The 16955-nt window shown below is 42.2% G+C and overlaps 2 protein-coding genes across 6 annotated transcripts; one reads left to right on the forward strand and one right to left on the reverse strand.

The window, feature by feature from the left end:
• Nucleotides 1-171: 171 nt before the first annotated feature.
• On the forward strand, nucleotides 172-10334 carry LOC126633582 (uncharacterized). Of its 2 annotated transcripts, none has more exons than XM_050304250.1 (2): nucleotides 172-624; nucleotides 10113-10334. In XM_050304250.1, exons 1-2 carry the CDS (start codon nucleotides 172-174, stop codon nucleotides 10332-10334), a joined length of 675 nt encoding a protein of 224 aa, XP_050160207.1. The 2 variants fall into 2 exon arrangements, with proteins under 2 accessions (XP_050160207.1, XP_050160208.1); XM_050304251.1 differs by having other exon boundaries at nucleotides 172-430; nucleotides 9919-10334.
• LOC126633580 (protein WVD2-like 5) lies at nucleotides 4866-16019 on the reverse strand. Of its 4 annotated transcripts, none has more exons than XM_050304248.1 (9): nucleotides 15615-16019; nucleotides 14799-15055; nucleotides 14464-14709; nucleotides 14290-14333; nucleotides 14022-14093; nucleotides 13816-13912; nucleotides 13643-13714; nucleotides 13451-13561; nucleotides 4866-5772 (listed from the first exon to the last, which is right to left on the reverse strand). In XM_050304248.1, exons 2-9 carry the CDS (start codon nucleotides 14973-14975, stop codon nucleotides 5302-5304), a joined length of 1290 nt encoding a protein of 429 aa, XP_050160205.1. In that variant the 5' UTR covers nucleotides 14976-15055; nucleotides 15615-16019; the 3' UTR covers nucleotides 4866-5301. The 4 variants fall into 4 exon arrangements, with proteins under 4 accessions (XP_050160205.1, XP_050160204.1, XP_050160203.1 ...); XM_050304247.1 differs by having other exon boundaries at nucleotides 14290-14330; nucleotides 14479-14709; nucleotides 14799-15075; XM_050304246.1 differs by having other exon boundaries at nucleotides 14290-14330; nucleotides 14799-15075; nucleotides 15615-16018.
• Between the last annotated feature and the right edge of the window lie 936 nt (nucleotides 16020-16955).

The raw sequence follows: 16955 nt of genomic DNA on the forward strand, positions 1-16955 counted from the left end.
TTTGAGAAAGCAAACGCCTCTTCGATTTCTGAAACTCCGTCGAGTGCAGATTTTTATAGAGGTTGGCATTAAGTTCCAAAGCACACTTGAATCTCCACCAGTAGAAGCTTCATTCTTGCACTTCTAAGATCTTGATTTGTCCGACCTCTTCTCTCTTCAACACCTTTGAAAATGTCTGGCCCCTCCGACCGTCGTTTTGACTTGAACCTTGTTGAAGAGGCAGCCACGCCTTCTCCAGACAACATATGGCGCCCATCCTTCGTCTCCCCTACTGGTCCTCTTACCGTTGGGGATTCTGTGATGAAGAATGATATAACCGCTGCGGTAGTGGCCAGGAACCTTCTCACTTCCAAAGATAACAGACTACTTTCCGAACGGTCTGATGAGTTGGCTGTTAAGGATTCTCTGGCTCTCAGTGTTCAGTGTGCAGGTTCTGTGTCTAACATGGCCCAACGCCTATTTGCTCGAACCCGCCAAGTTGAATCATTGGCGGCTAAAGTGATGAGTCTCAAACAGGAGATTAGAGGGCTCAAGCATGAGAATAAACAGTTGCACCGGCTAGCACATGACTATGCTACAAACATGAAGAGGAAGCTTGACCAGATAAAGGAATCTGATGGTCAGGTTTTATTTGATCATCAGAGATTTGTGGGTTTATTCCAAAGGCATTTATTGCCTTCGTCTTCTGGGGCTGTACCGCGTAATGAAGCTCCAAATGATCAACCTCTGCTGCCTCCTCCTTCTAGGGTTCTGTCCAATACTGAGGCTCCAAATGATCCCCCTCCAGTGCTTGCTCTTTCTGGGGCTCTACCGACTGCTGAGACTTCTCCTAAGCAACCTTTGTGAAGGCTCCCTCTTGTTTGTTTATTTTGACTCATGTATATGTACATATTTGTAACTTATCGGGGATATCAATAAATAGCTTTCCTTCATTTCAACGTATTGTGTTAAATACACCAAAGCCTTCTTCGCTAAGTTCTTTGAATTTTCTTTTGTTGAAGCTTGTATGTTGAAGCTTTGTGAGTGGAGCATGTAGGTTGAGGTAGTATTCCCTTAATTTCCCGAGTGAGGAAAACTTCTCAGTTTGAGACTTGGAAAATCCAAGTCACTGAGTGGGATCGGCTATATGAATCTTTGAACGCCATTGTGCTCGGTCCTATGTCATGTCCTCCGTTAGATCCAAGTACTCTAAGTCTTTTCTTAGAGTCTCTTCCAAATTTTTCCTAGGTCTTCCTCTACCCCTTCGGCCCTGAACCTCTATCCCATAGTCGCATCTTCTAATCGGAGCGTCAATAGGCCTTCTTTGCACATGTCTAAACCACCGTAACCGATTTTCTCTCATCTTTCCTTCAATTTCGGCTACTCCTACTTTACCCCGGATATCCTCATTCCTAATCTTATCCTTTCTTGTGTGCCCACACATCCAACGAAGCATCGTCATCTCCGCTACACCCATTTTGTGTACGTGTTGATGCTTCACCGCCCAACATTCAGTGCCATACAGCATCGCCGGCCTTATTGCCGTCGTATAAAATTTTCCCTTGAGCTTCAGTGGCATACGGCGGTCACACAACACGCCGGATGCACTCTTCCACTTCATCCATCCAGCTTGTATTCTATGGTTGAGATCTCCATCTAATTCTCCGTTCTTTTGCAAGATAGATCCTAGGTAACGAAAACGGTCGCTCTTTGGTATTTCTTTATCTCCGATCCTCACCCCTAACTCGTTTTGGCCTCCATTTGCACTGAACTTGCACTCCATATATTATGTCTTTGATCGGCTTAGGCGAAGACCTTTAGATTCCAACACTTCTCTCCAAAGGTTAAGCTTTGCATTTACCCCTTCCTGAGTTTCATCTATCAACACTATATCGTCTGCGAAAAGCATACACCAAGGAATATCATCTTGAATATGTCCTGTTAACTCATCCATTACCAACGCAAAAAGGTAAGGACTTAAGGATGAGCCTTGATGTAGTCCTACAGTTATGGGAAAGCTTTCGGTTTGTCCTTCATGAGTTCTTACGGCAGTCTTTGCTCCTTCATACATATCCTTTATAGCTTGGATATATGCTACTCGTACTCCTTTCTTCTCTAAAATCCTCCAAAGAATGTCTCTTGGGACCCTATCATACGCTTTTTCCAAATCTATAAAGACCATGTGTAAATCTTTTTTCCCATCTCTATATCTTTCTATCAATCTTCGTAAGAGATAGATTGCCTTCATGGTTGAGCGCCCTGGCATGAACCCAAATTGGTTGTCCGAAACCCGTGTCTCTTGCCTCAATCTATGCTCAATGACTCTCTCCCAGAGCTTCATTGTATGACTCATTAACTTAATACCCCTATAGTTCATGCAATTTTGTACGTCGCCCTTATTCTTGTAGATAGGCACCAAAGTGCTCGTTCGCCACTCATTTGGCATCTTCTTCGTTTTCAAAATCCTATTGAAAAGGTCAATGAGCCATGTTATACCTGTCTCTCCCAAAACTTTCCACACTTCGATTGGTATATCGTCTGGGCCTACTGCTTTTCTATGCTTCATCTTCTTCAAAGCTACAACCACTTCTTCCTTCCGGATTCGACGATAAAAAGAGTAGTTTCTACACTCTTCTGAGTTACTCAACTCCCCTAAAGAAGCACTCTTTTCATGTATTTCATTGAAAAGATTATGAAAATAACCTTTCCATCTGTCTTTAACCGCGTTCTCTGTAGCAAGAACCTTTCCATCCTCATCCTTGATGCACCTCACTTGGTTTAGGTCCCTTGTCTTCTTTTCCCTTGCTCTAGCTAGTTTATAGATATACAACTCTCCTTCTTTGGTATCTTGTCGCTTATACATATCGTCATAAGCCGCTAACTTAGCTTCTCTCACAGCTTTCTTCGCCTCTTGCTTCGCTTTTCTATACCTTTCACCATTTTCATCGGTCATATCCTTGTATAAGGCTTTACAACATTCCTTCTTAGCCTTCACCTTTGTTTGTACCTCCTCATTCCACCACCAAGATTCCTTTTGGTGTGGGGCAAAGCCCTTGGACTCTCCTAATACCTCTTTTGCTACTTTTCGGATACAACTAGCCATGGAATCCCACATTTGGCTAGCTTCCCCCTCTCTATCCCACACACTGGGTGATTACTTTCTCTTTGAAAATGACTTGTTTTTCTTCTTTTAGATTCCACCATCTAGTCCTTGGGCACTTCCAAGTCTTGTTCTTTTTTCTCACTCTTTTGATATGTACATCCATCACCAACAAGCGATGTTGATTAGCCACGCTCTCTCCTGGTATAACTTTGCAATCCTTACAAGTTATACGATCCCCTTTCCTCATTAGAAGAAAATCTATTTGTGTTTTTGACGACCCACTCTTGTAGGTGATCACATGTTCTTCTCTCTTCTTAAAGAAGGTGTTGGCTAAGAAGAGATCATATGCCATTGCAAAATCCAAGATAGCTTCCCCATCCTCGTTTCTCTCCCCAAAACCATGGCCACCATGAAAACCTCCATAGTTGCCTGTCTCCCTGCCCACGTGTCCATTTAAATCTCCTCCTATAAATAACTTCTCCGTCTGAGCAATTCCTTGCACCAAGTCTCCAAGGTCTTCCCAAAATTTCTCCTTCGAACTCATATCCAACCTTACTTGAGGTGCGTACGCACTAATCACATTGATAAGTTCTTGTCCTATTACAATCTTGATTGTTATGATTCTATCTCCTACCCTCTTGACATCTACAACATCTTGTGTCAAGGTCTTGTCCACGATGATGCCAACACCGTTTCTCGTTCTATTTGTGCCCGAATACTAAAGTTTAAACCCTGAGTTTTCTAGATCCTTTGCCTTACAACCAACCCACTTAGTTTCTTGTAGGCACATAATATTTATCCTTCTCCTCACCATAACTTCCACTACTTCCATAGATTTTCCCGTTAAGGTTCCTATATTCCACGTTCCTAAACGCATTTTGCTCTCTTGAACTCTACCCTTCTGTCCTAACTTCTTCACCCTCCCCCGTCTAATAGGATCAAAGTACTTCTTTTGTGTGTCCCGTGTAAAGTTGATAGGAGCATATGCTCCCAAACAACTTTGAGTGGAGTCGTTCGAAAAGAAGTTTCTATGGCCCCCTTGCTCATTTAACACTGCATCCGGGTGCCGATGGAGATACAGCGACCCTTGCTCACTTATCACTGTGCTCGGGCCATACAGCGCGCCACTTACGGGTGACGCCCTAGCTTTAGCGCAATTTCGTTCTGGATTCATTTTCATAAGGATTCGACGTAATCATGGAGTGCCGGCTGTCGACTACCTGACGCCCTCCCCCTCCTCCTTTATCCGGGCTTGGGACCGGCAATGTAAGATAAACTTACACAGGCGGAGTTAACGCATCCATTGGTAATTACAAAATTAAGTTTTATGTAGGTTTTGTATAATTAAGGTCGTTTGATAATCATTCTTTTTTAGTTTTTAGTTTTGTTTTCACTTTTTCAAGAACTACAATCTTGTTTGGTAACTACTTTCAATTTTGAAAAAAAATTGAAAACCCAAAAATGAAAAACTGAAAACTGAAAATCAAAAAAAAAAAAATTAAGGCCAAATTTTGAAAACAGAAAGTAGTTTTTACTTTTTGTCCCTACAATATAATCATTTGTGGCTGAAGATGCAGAACCAAGCGGCCTGGGTTTATCTCGCCCAAAACTACGTCGTTAAGGAGTTAAAAGTAGTTTTCCCAGAACCTCCTCTCCACCTTTCGATACACATCTCAACCACCAAAAATGTTGAACCAGCAAGACACATTGGTTTTACCCTGTGGAGTTGAAGTAAAATACAGAAAGCAGTAAAGTTCAAGACATCGAAGTGACCGGGAAAATCTACAACACAAAATCAGCCTTGATTGATTCACAATTCCCAATTGTTCAACAGAACCAGCTTAACATATATATTTTCCAAGCACCAACTATATCTAACAAAAGTTTTTCCAAAATTTTCCCCAAGTCTTCCCAATTATCCGGCAACTAATGCATATGCTTAAACATATAAATTAGAAAAACAACCTTGCAAATGGTTACATACGGTGCGGAAAACTGGAATTCAGAATTCCGATGACAATGACCAGCAACCTTGAAAGCAAGCACACAGAACAACCATGCTGCTGACTACGGACAGGACAGACATCACAAACCATAATGCAAAATTCTTCATGCCTTCGTCGTCAAATTGATTCAGGTCTATTACCTTTCTTATTTTCATAAACGGTGTCTTTTGATGGAGCTCTCTCTGCACGTTCAGTTTTGTCTATGCTTTCTGCTCAATGCTCCGAGGTTATAGGTTCTTGAACATAGACGGGTTGGTGTTGGTCTTCATCCGCTGTCTCATCATCTGTATGGGACTGCTCTTTGCTTACCTCGGCCTTGGGAACTGCTGCCTCCTCTTGGGTGTGAGATCCAGCTTCACTTTCTGCAGTGGGCACGGTGGCATTCTCCTCAATCGTTGCAGCAATTAAGTTGGTCTTTTCCTCATTTACTGCCTTAGAAGTCATTTTTGGCTCATTCACCACATTTGGTAAAGTGGTCTTCTCAGACGGGAGTCTAGGAAGAGACTTCCGTTGTGGCTTCTTTGGATGCACAGGAGAGGGCCCTTTAGCAGTGTTCTGAGGTACTTTCTCATCCAGACTAAGCCTGCTAGATCGACCATTGGTATTACCGTGTGCTTCAGAAACTGCAGGAGGTAAGCTCTTCCTACGTCCGAGCTTGGGAGACTTGGCTCTTGTAGTTGGTATCTGCATAAATTGCACTAGACGTCAAGGCCAAAATATAGCAGTGCACTGCTGTCAAATAACAGCTAAGTACAGTGAAGCACGATTATCACTATGCAGTTCCAACTTAACTAATCATAGTAGGAATACATGTTCAGACTACGTATTAGTCAAGAAACTTGAAACCGATTTTTATAAGCTTTCGGTAGACTAACAAAGTATGAACTGTAATGCTCAGTGCAATTTTGGGTAAAACAGTTGTTGGCAGCATCAAAATATTACGTCTGTGGTGCCTCCTTTCCAATCAAACGAAGTATGGTAGCTGTACTAGACTTGTCAATAATAACTCAGATACTACCACTGTTCCAACTGACTGAATGGGGTCAGATCGTGAGAGTCTTATTAAGTGATTGATAACTTTAAGGATTGGCATGATTAACATGTTCAACAACAACAACAACAACAAAGCCTTTTCCCACTAAGTGGGGTCGGCTATATGAATCCTAGAACGCCATTGCGCTCATTTGTGTCATGTCCAAAGTTTTCTTAGGGTCTCTTCCAAAGTTTTCCTAGGTCTTCCTCTACTCCTTCGGCCCCGAACCTGTCCCGTAGTCACATTTTCGAACCGGAGCGTCAGTAGGCCTTCTTTGCACATGTCCAAACCACCGGAACCGATTTTCTCTTATATTTCCTTCAATTTTGGCTACTCCTACTTTACCTCGGATATCCTAATTCCCAATCTTATCCTTTCTCGTGTGCCCATACATCCCACGAAGCATCCTCATCTCCGCTACACCCATTTTGTGTACGTTGATGCTTCACCGCCCAACATTCTGTGCCATACAACATCGCTGGCCTTATTGCCGTCCTATAAAATTTTCCCTTGAGCTTCAGTGGCCTATGACGGTCACACAACACGCCGGATGCACTCTTACACTTCATCCATCCAGCTTGTATTCTATGGTTGAGATCTCCATCTAATTCTCCGTTCTCTTGCAAGATAGATCCTAGGTAGCGAAAACGGTCACTTTTTGTGATCTTCGCTAGATTGCTCCGGTCATTAGTGTGGATAAGTATATATATGGATAGAGATAGGAAAGCAAACACAAGATGTACGTGGTTCACCCAGATTGGCTACGTCCACGGAATAGAGGAGTTCTCATTAATTGTGAAGGGTTTACACAAGTACATAGGTTCAAGCTCTCCTTTAGTGGGTACAAGTGAATGATTTAGTACAAATGACATTAGGAAATATTGTGGGAGAATGATCTCGTAGCCACGAAACTTCTAAGTACCGGAGTGTGGTATCGTCTTGACTTGCCTTATCTGTCTCATAGGTAGATGTGGCATCTTCTCTGGAGGTACTCTTCCTCCATCCAGGGGTGGTATCTGTAACTGGTGGAGATGCACAAGGTAATGTATCAATTTCACTTGAAGCTTACTTGTAGTTTCATGCTTGGTCAAGCGAGATACAAACCATGTACTAGGAGTCCCCCAAGTCGCCGAGCTGGGGGATCTGCTGAAAGAGGTGACAGACAAGGTAAGCAATCAGAGCTCCGGCTGATTGTTCACATTCTTCCTATCTTGCAGGCAGCATGAAGGATAAAGAGAAGAAAAATGAGGAGAGATGATATGGGATACTTTTGCTTTTGAAGAAGTAACTTTCCACAGGCTTATTCTTGAACTGGGCTGGAGGGTTATCTGGTTTCCTCCAGAGTATAAGGCCGACTGAAGAATTTGAGGGTCAAAACAAGCCCATCAAATCTAGAGTACGTTCGACCCTGCTGATATGGGATACTTTTGCTTTTGATAGAGTAGTGGATGTATCGGCACGTGTGCTGTTACGCTTGTCTCCACATGCTTCCTTGTATCCTTCTCACTTGCCCTATCTGTTCCTCAGGCAGATGCGGTATCTTCCCTGGAAGCATAAGATGTTGAAGATGAGTACTCGAGAGCAATGCCAGGTAAGTAATCAGGTAAGGGGTTCCAGGCAGTCAATTCTTGGCTGGAAGCTTGATTCCAAGTGCTGACTGATTGCTCTCTTTCTCCTTGTCTTGCAGGTAAGAACAAGGCCAAAGGAAAAGACAGGGAAAAAGCATGATATGGGATACTCTTGCTTTTAACCCTGATGATATGAGATAATCTTGCTCTAGTATAGCTTGTTTACAGAGGTATTATCGGGGGGAAAGAAAGCTGAATATTTCGAAAGGCTTTGTTGGGAGTGCCCTCTCAGATAAGAGAAAGGGTTGAGCATTTTTGCAGGTCTGCCTGTCCGTTAGGGATGGAAGTCGACATATATAGGAGTCTCCCTAACATCAAGTAATAATGCTATTCCTTTACCCTGCTTGGTTATAGCACGGTAGTGGGAGCTGCCAGCTTCACATGTTTTAACTCTGTCAGAGCACTTTGAAAAAGTGGTTTGTGGTATCTGGAAAGCTGATGTTGCGTGTGAAGATTACAGACCTGTCGGGGGTCTGGCTCTCGAGATTCGGAGAACGATGCCTCTTCGATTTTTGAGAAAGCAATCCTGCTGGGGGTCTGGCTCTCGAGATTCGGAGAGCGGTGTCTCTTCGATTTTTGAGAAAGTAATCATGTTGGGAGTCTGGCTCTCGAGATTCGGAGGGCCGTGCCTCTTCGATTTTGGAGCAAGCAATCTTGTTGGGAGTGTTTTCTCGAATGTGAGTAAAGGTTGGGCATGTTTGCTAGTCTACCTTGCCACGAAGCACAGAGGTTGACACACAGGGACTTTCCAATTATCCAGCAGTGGTACTGTTCCTTTACCCTCTCTTCGATTTTGAGAAAGTAATCATGTTGGGAGTCTGGCTCTTGAGATTCGGAGGGCGGTGCCTCTTCGATTTTGGAGCAAGCAATCTTGTTGGGAGTGTTTTCTCGAATGTGAGTAAAGGTTGGGCATGTTTGCTAGTCTACCTTGCCACGAAGCACAAAGGTTGACACACAGGGACTTTCCAATTATCCAGCAGTGGTACTGTTCCTTTACCCTCTCTTCGATTTTTTAGAAAGTAATCATGTTGCGAGTCTGGCTCTCGAGATTCAGAGGGCGGTGCCTCTTCGATTTTGGAGCAAGCAATCTTGTTAGGAGTGTTTTCTCGAATGTGAGTAAAGGTTGGGCATGTTTGCTAGTCTACCTTGCCACGAAGCACAGAGGTTGACACACCGGGACTTTCCAATTATCCAGCAGTGGTACTGTTCCTTTACCCTTGTGGGTAATAATATGGTAGCTAGACCTTCAAAATTTATGTGTCTAAACTTTGTTAGTGTTGTTTCTTTGCAATTCTTTTACCCTTCTTGGTCAGAGCGATGTAGTGGGAGCTGCAAGCTTCACGTGTCTCAACTTTGTCAGAGAACTTTGGCAAAGTTATCTGTGGTACCCATGAGCTACTGTTGCGTGTGGGAAGTGGGTGATTGAACAGTACGATTCATGTGCTTTCTACTTCGCCAGAAATCTTCGACAGAATGCACATAATTTCCGCAAAGCTGAGTGTGCGTGTGACAGGTGCTGACAAGGCTGGAAAAGTAGGTGCCTCTTCGATTTCTGAAATCGGCCCTCGTGGTCTCTGAGCAGCCCAGCTTTTGAGAAAGCAAGCCTCTTCGATTTCTGAGATCGGCCTTTGTGGTCTTTGAGCAGCCCAGCTTTTGAGAAAGCAAACACCTCTTCGATTTCTGAGATCGACCCTCGTGGTCTCTGAGCAGCCCAGCTTTTGAGAAAGCAAACGCCTCTTCGATTTCTGAGCAGGCGCCTCTTCGATTTCTGAAGCTTCGTCGAGTGCAGATTTTTATAGGGGCTGACATTAAGTTCCAAAGCACACTTGAATATCCACCAGTAGAAGCTCCATTCTTGCACTTCTAAGATCTTGATTTGTCCGACCTCTTCTCTCTTCAACACCTTTGAAAATGTCTGGCCCCTCCGACCGTCGTTTTGACTTGAACCTTGTTGAAGAGGCAGCCCCGCCTTCTCCAGACAACATATGGCGCCCATCCTTCGTCTCCCTACTGGTCCTCTTACCGTTGGGGATTCCGTGATGAAGAATGATATGACCGCTGCGGTAGTGGCCAGGAACCTTCTCACTCCCAAAGATAACAGACTACTTTCCAAACGGTCTGATGAGTTGTCTGTTAAGGATTCTCTGGCTCTCAGTGTTCAGTGTGCAGGTTCTGTGTCTAATATGGCCCAACGCCTATTTGCTCGAACCCGCCAAGTTGAATCATTAGCGGCTGAAGTGATGAGTCTCAAACAGGAGATTAGAGGGCTCAAGCATGAGAATAAACAGTTGCACCGGCTCGCACATGACTATGCTACAAACATGAAGAGGAAGCTTGACCAGATGAAGGAATCTGATGGTCAGGTTTTACTTGATCATCAGAGATTTGTGGGTTTGTTCCAAAGGCATTTATTGCCTTCGTCTTCTGGGGCTGTACCGCGTAATGAAGCTCCAAATGATCAATCTCTGATGCCTCCTCCTTCTAGGGTTTTGTCCAGTACTGAGGCTCCGAATGATCCCCCTCCGGTGCCTTCTCTTTCTGGGGCTCTACCGACTGCTGAGACTTCTCCTAAGCAACTTTTGTGAAAGCTCCCTCTTGTTTGTTTATTTTGACTCAAGTATATGTACATATTTGTAACTTATCGGGGATATCAATAAATAAGCTTTCCTTCATTTCAACGTATTGTGTTAAATACACCAAAGCTTTCTTCGCTAAGTTCTTTGAATTTTCTTTTGTTGAAGCTTGTATGTTGAAGCTTTGTGAGTGGAGCATATAGGTTGAGGTAGTGTTCCCTTAATTTCCCGAGTGAGGAAAACTTCTCGGTTGGAGACTTGGAAAATCCAAGTCACTGAGTGGGATCGGCTATATGAATCTTAGAACGCCATTGTGTTCTGTCCTGTGTCATGTCCTCCGTTAGATCCAAGTACTCTAAGTCTTTTCTTAGGGTCTCTTCCAAAGTTTTCCTAGGTCTTCCTCTGCCCCTTCGGCCCTGAACCTCTGTCCCATAGTCGCATCTTCTAATCGGAGCGTCAGTAGGCCTTCTTTGCACATGTCCAAACCACCGTAACCGATTTTCTCTCATCTTTCCTTCAATTTCGGCTACTCCTACTTTACCCCGAATATCCTCATTCCTAATCTTATCCTTTCTCGTGTGCCCACACATCCAACGAAGCATCCTCATCTCCGCTACACCCATTTTGTGTACGTGTTGATGCTTCACCGCCCAACATTCTGTGCCATACAGCATCGCCGGCCTTATTGCCGTCCTATAAAATTTTCCCTTGAGCTTCAGTGGCATACGGCGGTCACACAACACGCCGGATGCACTCTTCCACTTCATCCATCCAGCTTGTATTCTATGGTTGAGATCTCCATCTAATTCTCCGTTCTTTTGCAAGATAGATCCTAGGTAACGAAAACGGTCGCTCTTTGGTATTTCTTGATCTCCGATCCTCACCCCTAACTCGTTTTGGCCTCCATTTGCACTGAACTTGCACTCCATATATTCTGTCTTTGATCGGCTTAGGCGAAGACCTTTAGATTCCAACACTTCTCTCCAAAGGTTAAGCTTTGCATTTACCCCTTCCTGAGTTTCATCTATCAACACTATATCGTCTGCGAAAAGCATACACCAAGGAATATCACCTTGAATATGTCCTGTTAACTCATCCATTACCAACGCAAAAAGGTAAGGACTTAAGGATGAGCCTTGATGTAATCCTACAGTTATGGGAAAGCTTTCGGTTTGTCCTTCATGAGTTCTTACGGCAGTCTTTGCTCCTTCATACATATCCTGTATAGCTTGGATATATGCTACTCGTACTCCTTTCTTCTCTAAAATCCTCCAAAGAATGTCTCTTGGGACCCTATCATACGCTTTTTCCAAATCTATAAAGACCATGTGTAAATCCTTTTTCCCATCTCTATATCTTTCCATCAATCTTCGTAAGAGATAGATTGCCTCCATGGTTGAGCGCCCTGGCATGAACCCGAATTGGTTGTCCGAAACCCGTGTCTCTTGCCTCAATCTATGCTCAATGACTCTCTCCCAGAGCTTCATTGTATGACTCATTAGCTTAATTCACCTATAGTTCATGCAATTTTGTACATCGCCCTTATTCTTGTAGATAGGCACCAAAGTGCTCATTCGCCACTCATTCGGCATCTTCTTCGTTTTCAAAATCCTATTGAAAAGGTCAGTGAGCCATGTTATACCTGTCTCTCCCAAAACTTTCCACACTTCGATTGGTATATCGTCTGGGCCTACTGCTTTTCTATGCTTCATCTTCTTCAAAGCTACACCCACTTCTTCCTTCCGGATTCTACGATAAAAAGAGTAGTTTCTACACTCTTCTGAGTTACTCAACTCCCCTAAAGAAGCACTCATTTCATGTCCTTCATTGAAAAGATTATGAAAATAACATTTCCATCTGTCTTTAACCGCGTTCTCTGTAGCAAGAACCTTTCCATCCTCATCCTTGATGCACCTCACTTGGTTTAGGTCCTTTGTCTTCTTTTCCCTTGCTCTAGCTAGTTTATAGATATCCAACTATCCTTCTTTGGTATCTAGTCGCTTATACATATCGTCATAAGCCGCTAACTTAGCTTCTCTCACAGCTTTCTTCGCCTCTTGCTTCGCTTTTCTATACCTTTCACCATTTTCATCGGTCCTATCCTTATATAAGGCTTTACAACATTCCTTCTTAGCCTTCACCTTTGCTTGTACCTCCTCATTCCACCACCAAGATTCCTTTTGGTGTGGGGCAAAGCCCTTGGACTCTCCTAATACCTCTTTTGCTACTTTTCGGATACAACTAGCCATGGAATCCCACATTTGGTTAGCTTCCCCCTCTCTATCCCACACACACTGGGTGATTACTTTCTCTTTGAAAATGGCTTGTTTTTCTTCTTTTAGATTCCACCATCTAGTCCTTGGGCACTTCCAAGTCTTGTTCTTTTTTCTCACTCTTTTGATATGTACATCCATCACCAACAAGCGATGTTGATTAGTCACGCTCTCTCCTGGTATAACTTTGCAATCCTTACAAGTTATACGATCCCCTTTCCTCATTAGAAGAAAATCTATTTGTGTTTTTGACGACCCACTCTTGTAGGTGATCACATGTTCTTCTCTCTTCTTAAAGAAGGTGTTGGCTAAGAAGAGATCATATGCCATTGCAAAATCCAAGATAGCTTCCCCATCCTCGTTTCTCTCCCCAAAACCATGTCCACCATGAAAACCTCCATAGTTGCCTGTCTCCCTGCCCACGTGTCCATTTAAATCTCCTCCTATAAATAACTTCTCCGTCTGAGCAATTCCTTGCACCAAATAATTTAGGACCAGTACTTTACCAAATAAACAGTTGTTAACAGTTGCACATGCTACTAAACTAAGAGATATAAGCAGAACTATATAGGAAGATCTACCAAAGGCATCCTATACGACAACTGTAATATAAGAAAACTGGAAATGCAACCAGAATGCGTCCAACAGGGTCATGGCCAAAGTTATAAACTAATCACCATTTAGAAGTCCGTCAATAATGTACTTGCACACCCCACCACTTTACTATATATGACAAAAAAATAAAGAGTTTTCCAAACTCGAGCACAAAATCAGATTCACCAGAAAACTGGAAATTACGCATGAACAAAAGAATATGCATCATGCCATTTGTGATTTTGAAAGAAAAAGATATACCTTCTTCAGCTCCACTTTAGGAGGTGGAGGCTCCTGATAGAAGCTTGGCATTGGAGTTGCTTTAAAAGTCAGTTTTTTCCTGAGCATCCTAATCTCAGCTTCCAGAGTTTCCTGTATAAGAACAGACAACATTCATAATAAGAACAGGATTCGCACACAGGTTTCGGTTGACCACCATTGATTGAATACCACCTCGGACTTGGCTTGCAAATTATTCTTCTCCATCTCCTTTGCATGTATCTTTTCCTCCAGTTTAGTATAGAACTGCCCAAGGTAATGGTCAACGTTACTTCGATAACAGAGATAGTGTTGGAAGACTCAGCATATGAAAAAAACATCAGAAAGATGCAATGCAGAAAACTAACCTCCCTCCTTTTCTCAGCTCGTTCATCGCACCTAAAACTGAAACCATATTTCGGAAGTGTCCCAACCCTAGGCTGTTTATCTCCTTCTGTTGGACTTCTAAGATGCAGTTAAGGATAAATGAAAAACGAATAAAAGGCAATAGACAAATAATGTAAGAAGACCAGCAGATTTAGTAGGCAACAAATGTTCAAAAGGTTAAGGATACAAAGAGGATTGTGATTCTCCTTCAGCCTGATTCTGGGAGCCTTTTTTCAAAGGCTTCAGCTTTGCCTTCTCCCTGTAAAAGAAAAATCACAATTAACAAATAGCCAAGCGAACAATTCAATAAAGATAGTTTCCAAATTAAACATCTCAACTCAAGATGGTCTCCAAGAATTAGGGAGAAAAAATTAAACGTAAGCAATATGAGACATAAACCCCTAAGGCATAAAGAAGAGACAAGGAAATAGAACATAAACACAAGCATTACTCACACGCTGCCTTCAGACAATTCTGCATCAAGTTTTTCAGGTTGCTGCTGGAATCAAATAAAGATTAGACAGAATAATCAACAAGAACAAAGATATCAAAATAAAACAACACAAACGTTGTATCCAAAGATTGGAAAAGCTGCAAAAAAGGAAACCGAAGGTGAAATTGACGTTTACATTGGATGACTGAACCTGTCTCCCATTAAATAATCTATTCTTGTTAGGCTGTTTTGGGCATGAATTTGGAGCAGCTGAACCATTTGAAACAGAAGCTTTTGCCTCAGTGCCATTTCCATCTTTGCTTTTCTTCATCAAAGTTGGGGAGACGCTCTTGGGACCAGGGGCCTTCTCATTCTTGCTCTTACCTGGACCTTTATGCACTTTGGCGGGCTTTGAACGAGTAGAACCTTTCACTTCATCTTCCTGCAACACAGACATGCAGATGGAAATGTAAATCAGGTCGACGCGTATAATTAACTCAAACCAGCCAGCCGAAATCTAGCACTTCCTACCTTAGCAATAGTCAAAGCAACAGTCAAACCATTACTTTCAGGGTTGACATTGGCCTCTATAGCTTCCCAAACAGACGAGCTATTAGTCCCACCGTCATCCACCTTATCAGCATTTCCAATTTTCCCACTTGATGCTGCAGTCTCCGTCATAGCATTCTCGCTGAAGGTCCCATTCATGTCGTCTGAAACAACACCAGCCTGCCCATGAACACCGTTTTGATGAGCCACCTCAAGCCCGTAGGTGGCTGCCAAATTATCTGAATCCATGACACACTAACTACAAAATTAAGAACAATCTTATTATTATTCCCATCAAAACTATTATCTATAGAATACGGGCTCGAATTTAAGGTATTGCCCAATAAGAACTGTAATTAAATTAATTTTCCTCCAGTTTCTCAGCAAACAAACAGAGTGCAGATATACTTGCCTCGGAGTAAATTCCGAAATTAGTTAAATCAAAATCTTCATTTAATAAAAAATACACCAAGATTTAAAACTGAAAAATAAATAAATAAATTATATAATAAAATCCACATCAAGCACAAAACACAAGCCACATTTCCAGAACAAAAATCTTTAAATTTTACACTGATCTAACACAAACATGCAACAAATAACCAGTAAGGAAATCAACGATCAATGCAAAAGGCACAAGATTCAACATTTGGCTATCCCTAGAGCTCAGAACTCAGTCTTCAAGCCGAAATCAATACAAAAACCACAAGATTCAACATTTTCCTGCCATTTCATCACATTTTCTCGGCAGCCAAACGGACTACCACTGTAAAACAAGCTTAAAGAGTATCCACTCACCTCGACAAGCGCACAACAACAACTAAAACTCCATTAGCTCCGGCCCAACCGCAGAGACGGCTTCAAGGATCTGAGCGCCGGAGAGTGAAGAGAGTACGGCAGCGACGACGGCGGAAGCGGATCGGAGGATCCGGACCCAAAAGGGAAGATCTTTTTCGGATTCAAAAGTCGGAGTTTTGATAATTCCTTTTCATTTTTGGGGGGTTTAAAGAAAATGAAATCGGAAATAATAATAAACGATATAAATAATAAATTTTGTGGATTTGAAATTTGAAGGAGTGAGTGAGTGAAGAATGAAGCGTATGAAATGTGAGTAAATAATGAAAGCGAGTCGGAGTGAGTGAGTGGAGACGCGGGGCCGACTCAGTTACGACTCGGAGGAAGAGGCGTTTTTGCTTATACGATTTCGGATTTAAAAACACCAAATCCAGGTCAGGTTTCTCTCTCTCTCTCTCTCTCTCTCTCTCTCTCTCTCTCTCTCTCTCTCTCTACGCCAACCAAATACACTGTATATACTGTCACCGTACTTTCAAGATATACGGTTTTACGGTTTTCGGGCAAGTATTAACTGCCCGCTAACAAAGTAACAAACCCTCCACACCAACTTTTTTACTGTTACTTATTTCAGTTTTACTTCTAGAATGTGGAATGATATCTTCATTCTAGTTTTATTTGAGCGACATAATGGGAAGGAGGATTCGAATATAAGATATCGGATGCAAAGAGCAACGCACTTAACCACTTGGATATTTCTTCTGAAGACAAGATTTTTGTTGTTTATTACAGAATAAATTGTCGTTATCGATAAGGTGCGAATATCGTATCGACAATGTTAATAAGCAATCTATGTTCCGTAACCCATACACGATGAATCTAAAGTGCAAAAATGAATGCACTTAACTGGTTGGACATTTCTTTTAGAAACGAGATGTTTGTTGTTTTTCAAAGACGAATTGTCAATATCGATAAAATGTGGATATTGTATTTTGATGGCAAATTATGTTTTCTAACCGACACATGATTTGAAATCCTACGACTCATACATTGCCCTATTGCCTATTCTAGTATTATCATTTTTTTTTTATCATCATTTGAGGTTTAAGACAACTTACGCATATCTATAGGATTGTGGTACCTTTGGAATTCTTTCTTACTTTAGTTTATATAGATATAGATATATTTACAAGTGGTAATTTAGGGAGAGGAATATGAAAACTGAGACCACAAATTTTCGTAACCAACTGAACTACAAGTTCATTACTATTAGATGTTTTTATTGATTGCAAACGCTTGAAATTTGGAGTAATTAGATTATGATTAATTAATTTAATTTAATTTTCA

This window comes from Malus sylvestris, chromosome 8, assembly GCF_916048215.2.
Source record: "Malus sylvestris chromosome 8, drMalSylv7.2, whole genome shotgun sequence".
NCBI classification, from domain to species: Eukaryota; Viridiplantae; Streptophyta; class Magnoliopsida; order Rosales; family Rosaceae; genus Malus; species Malus sylvestris.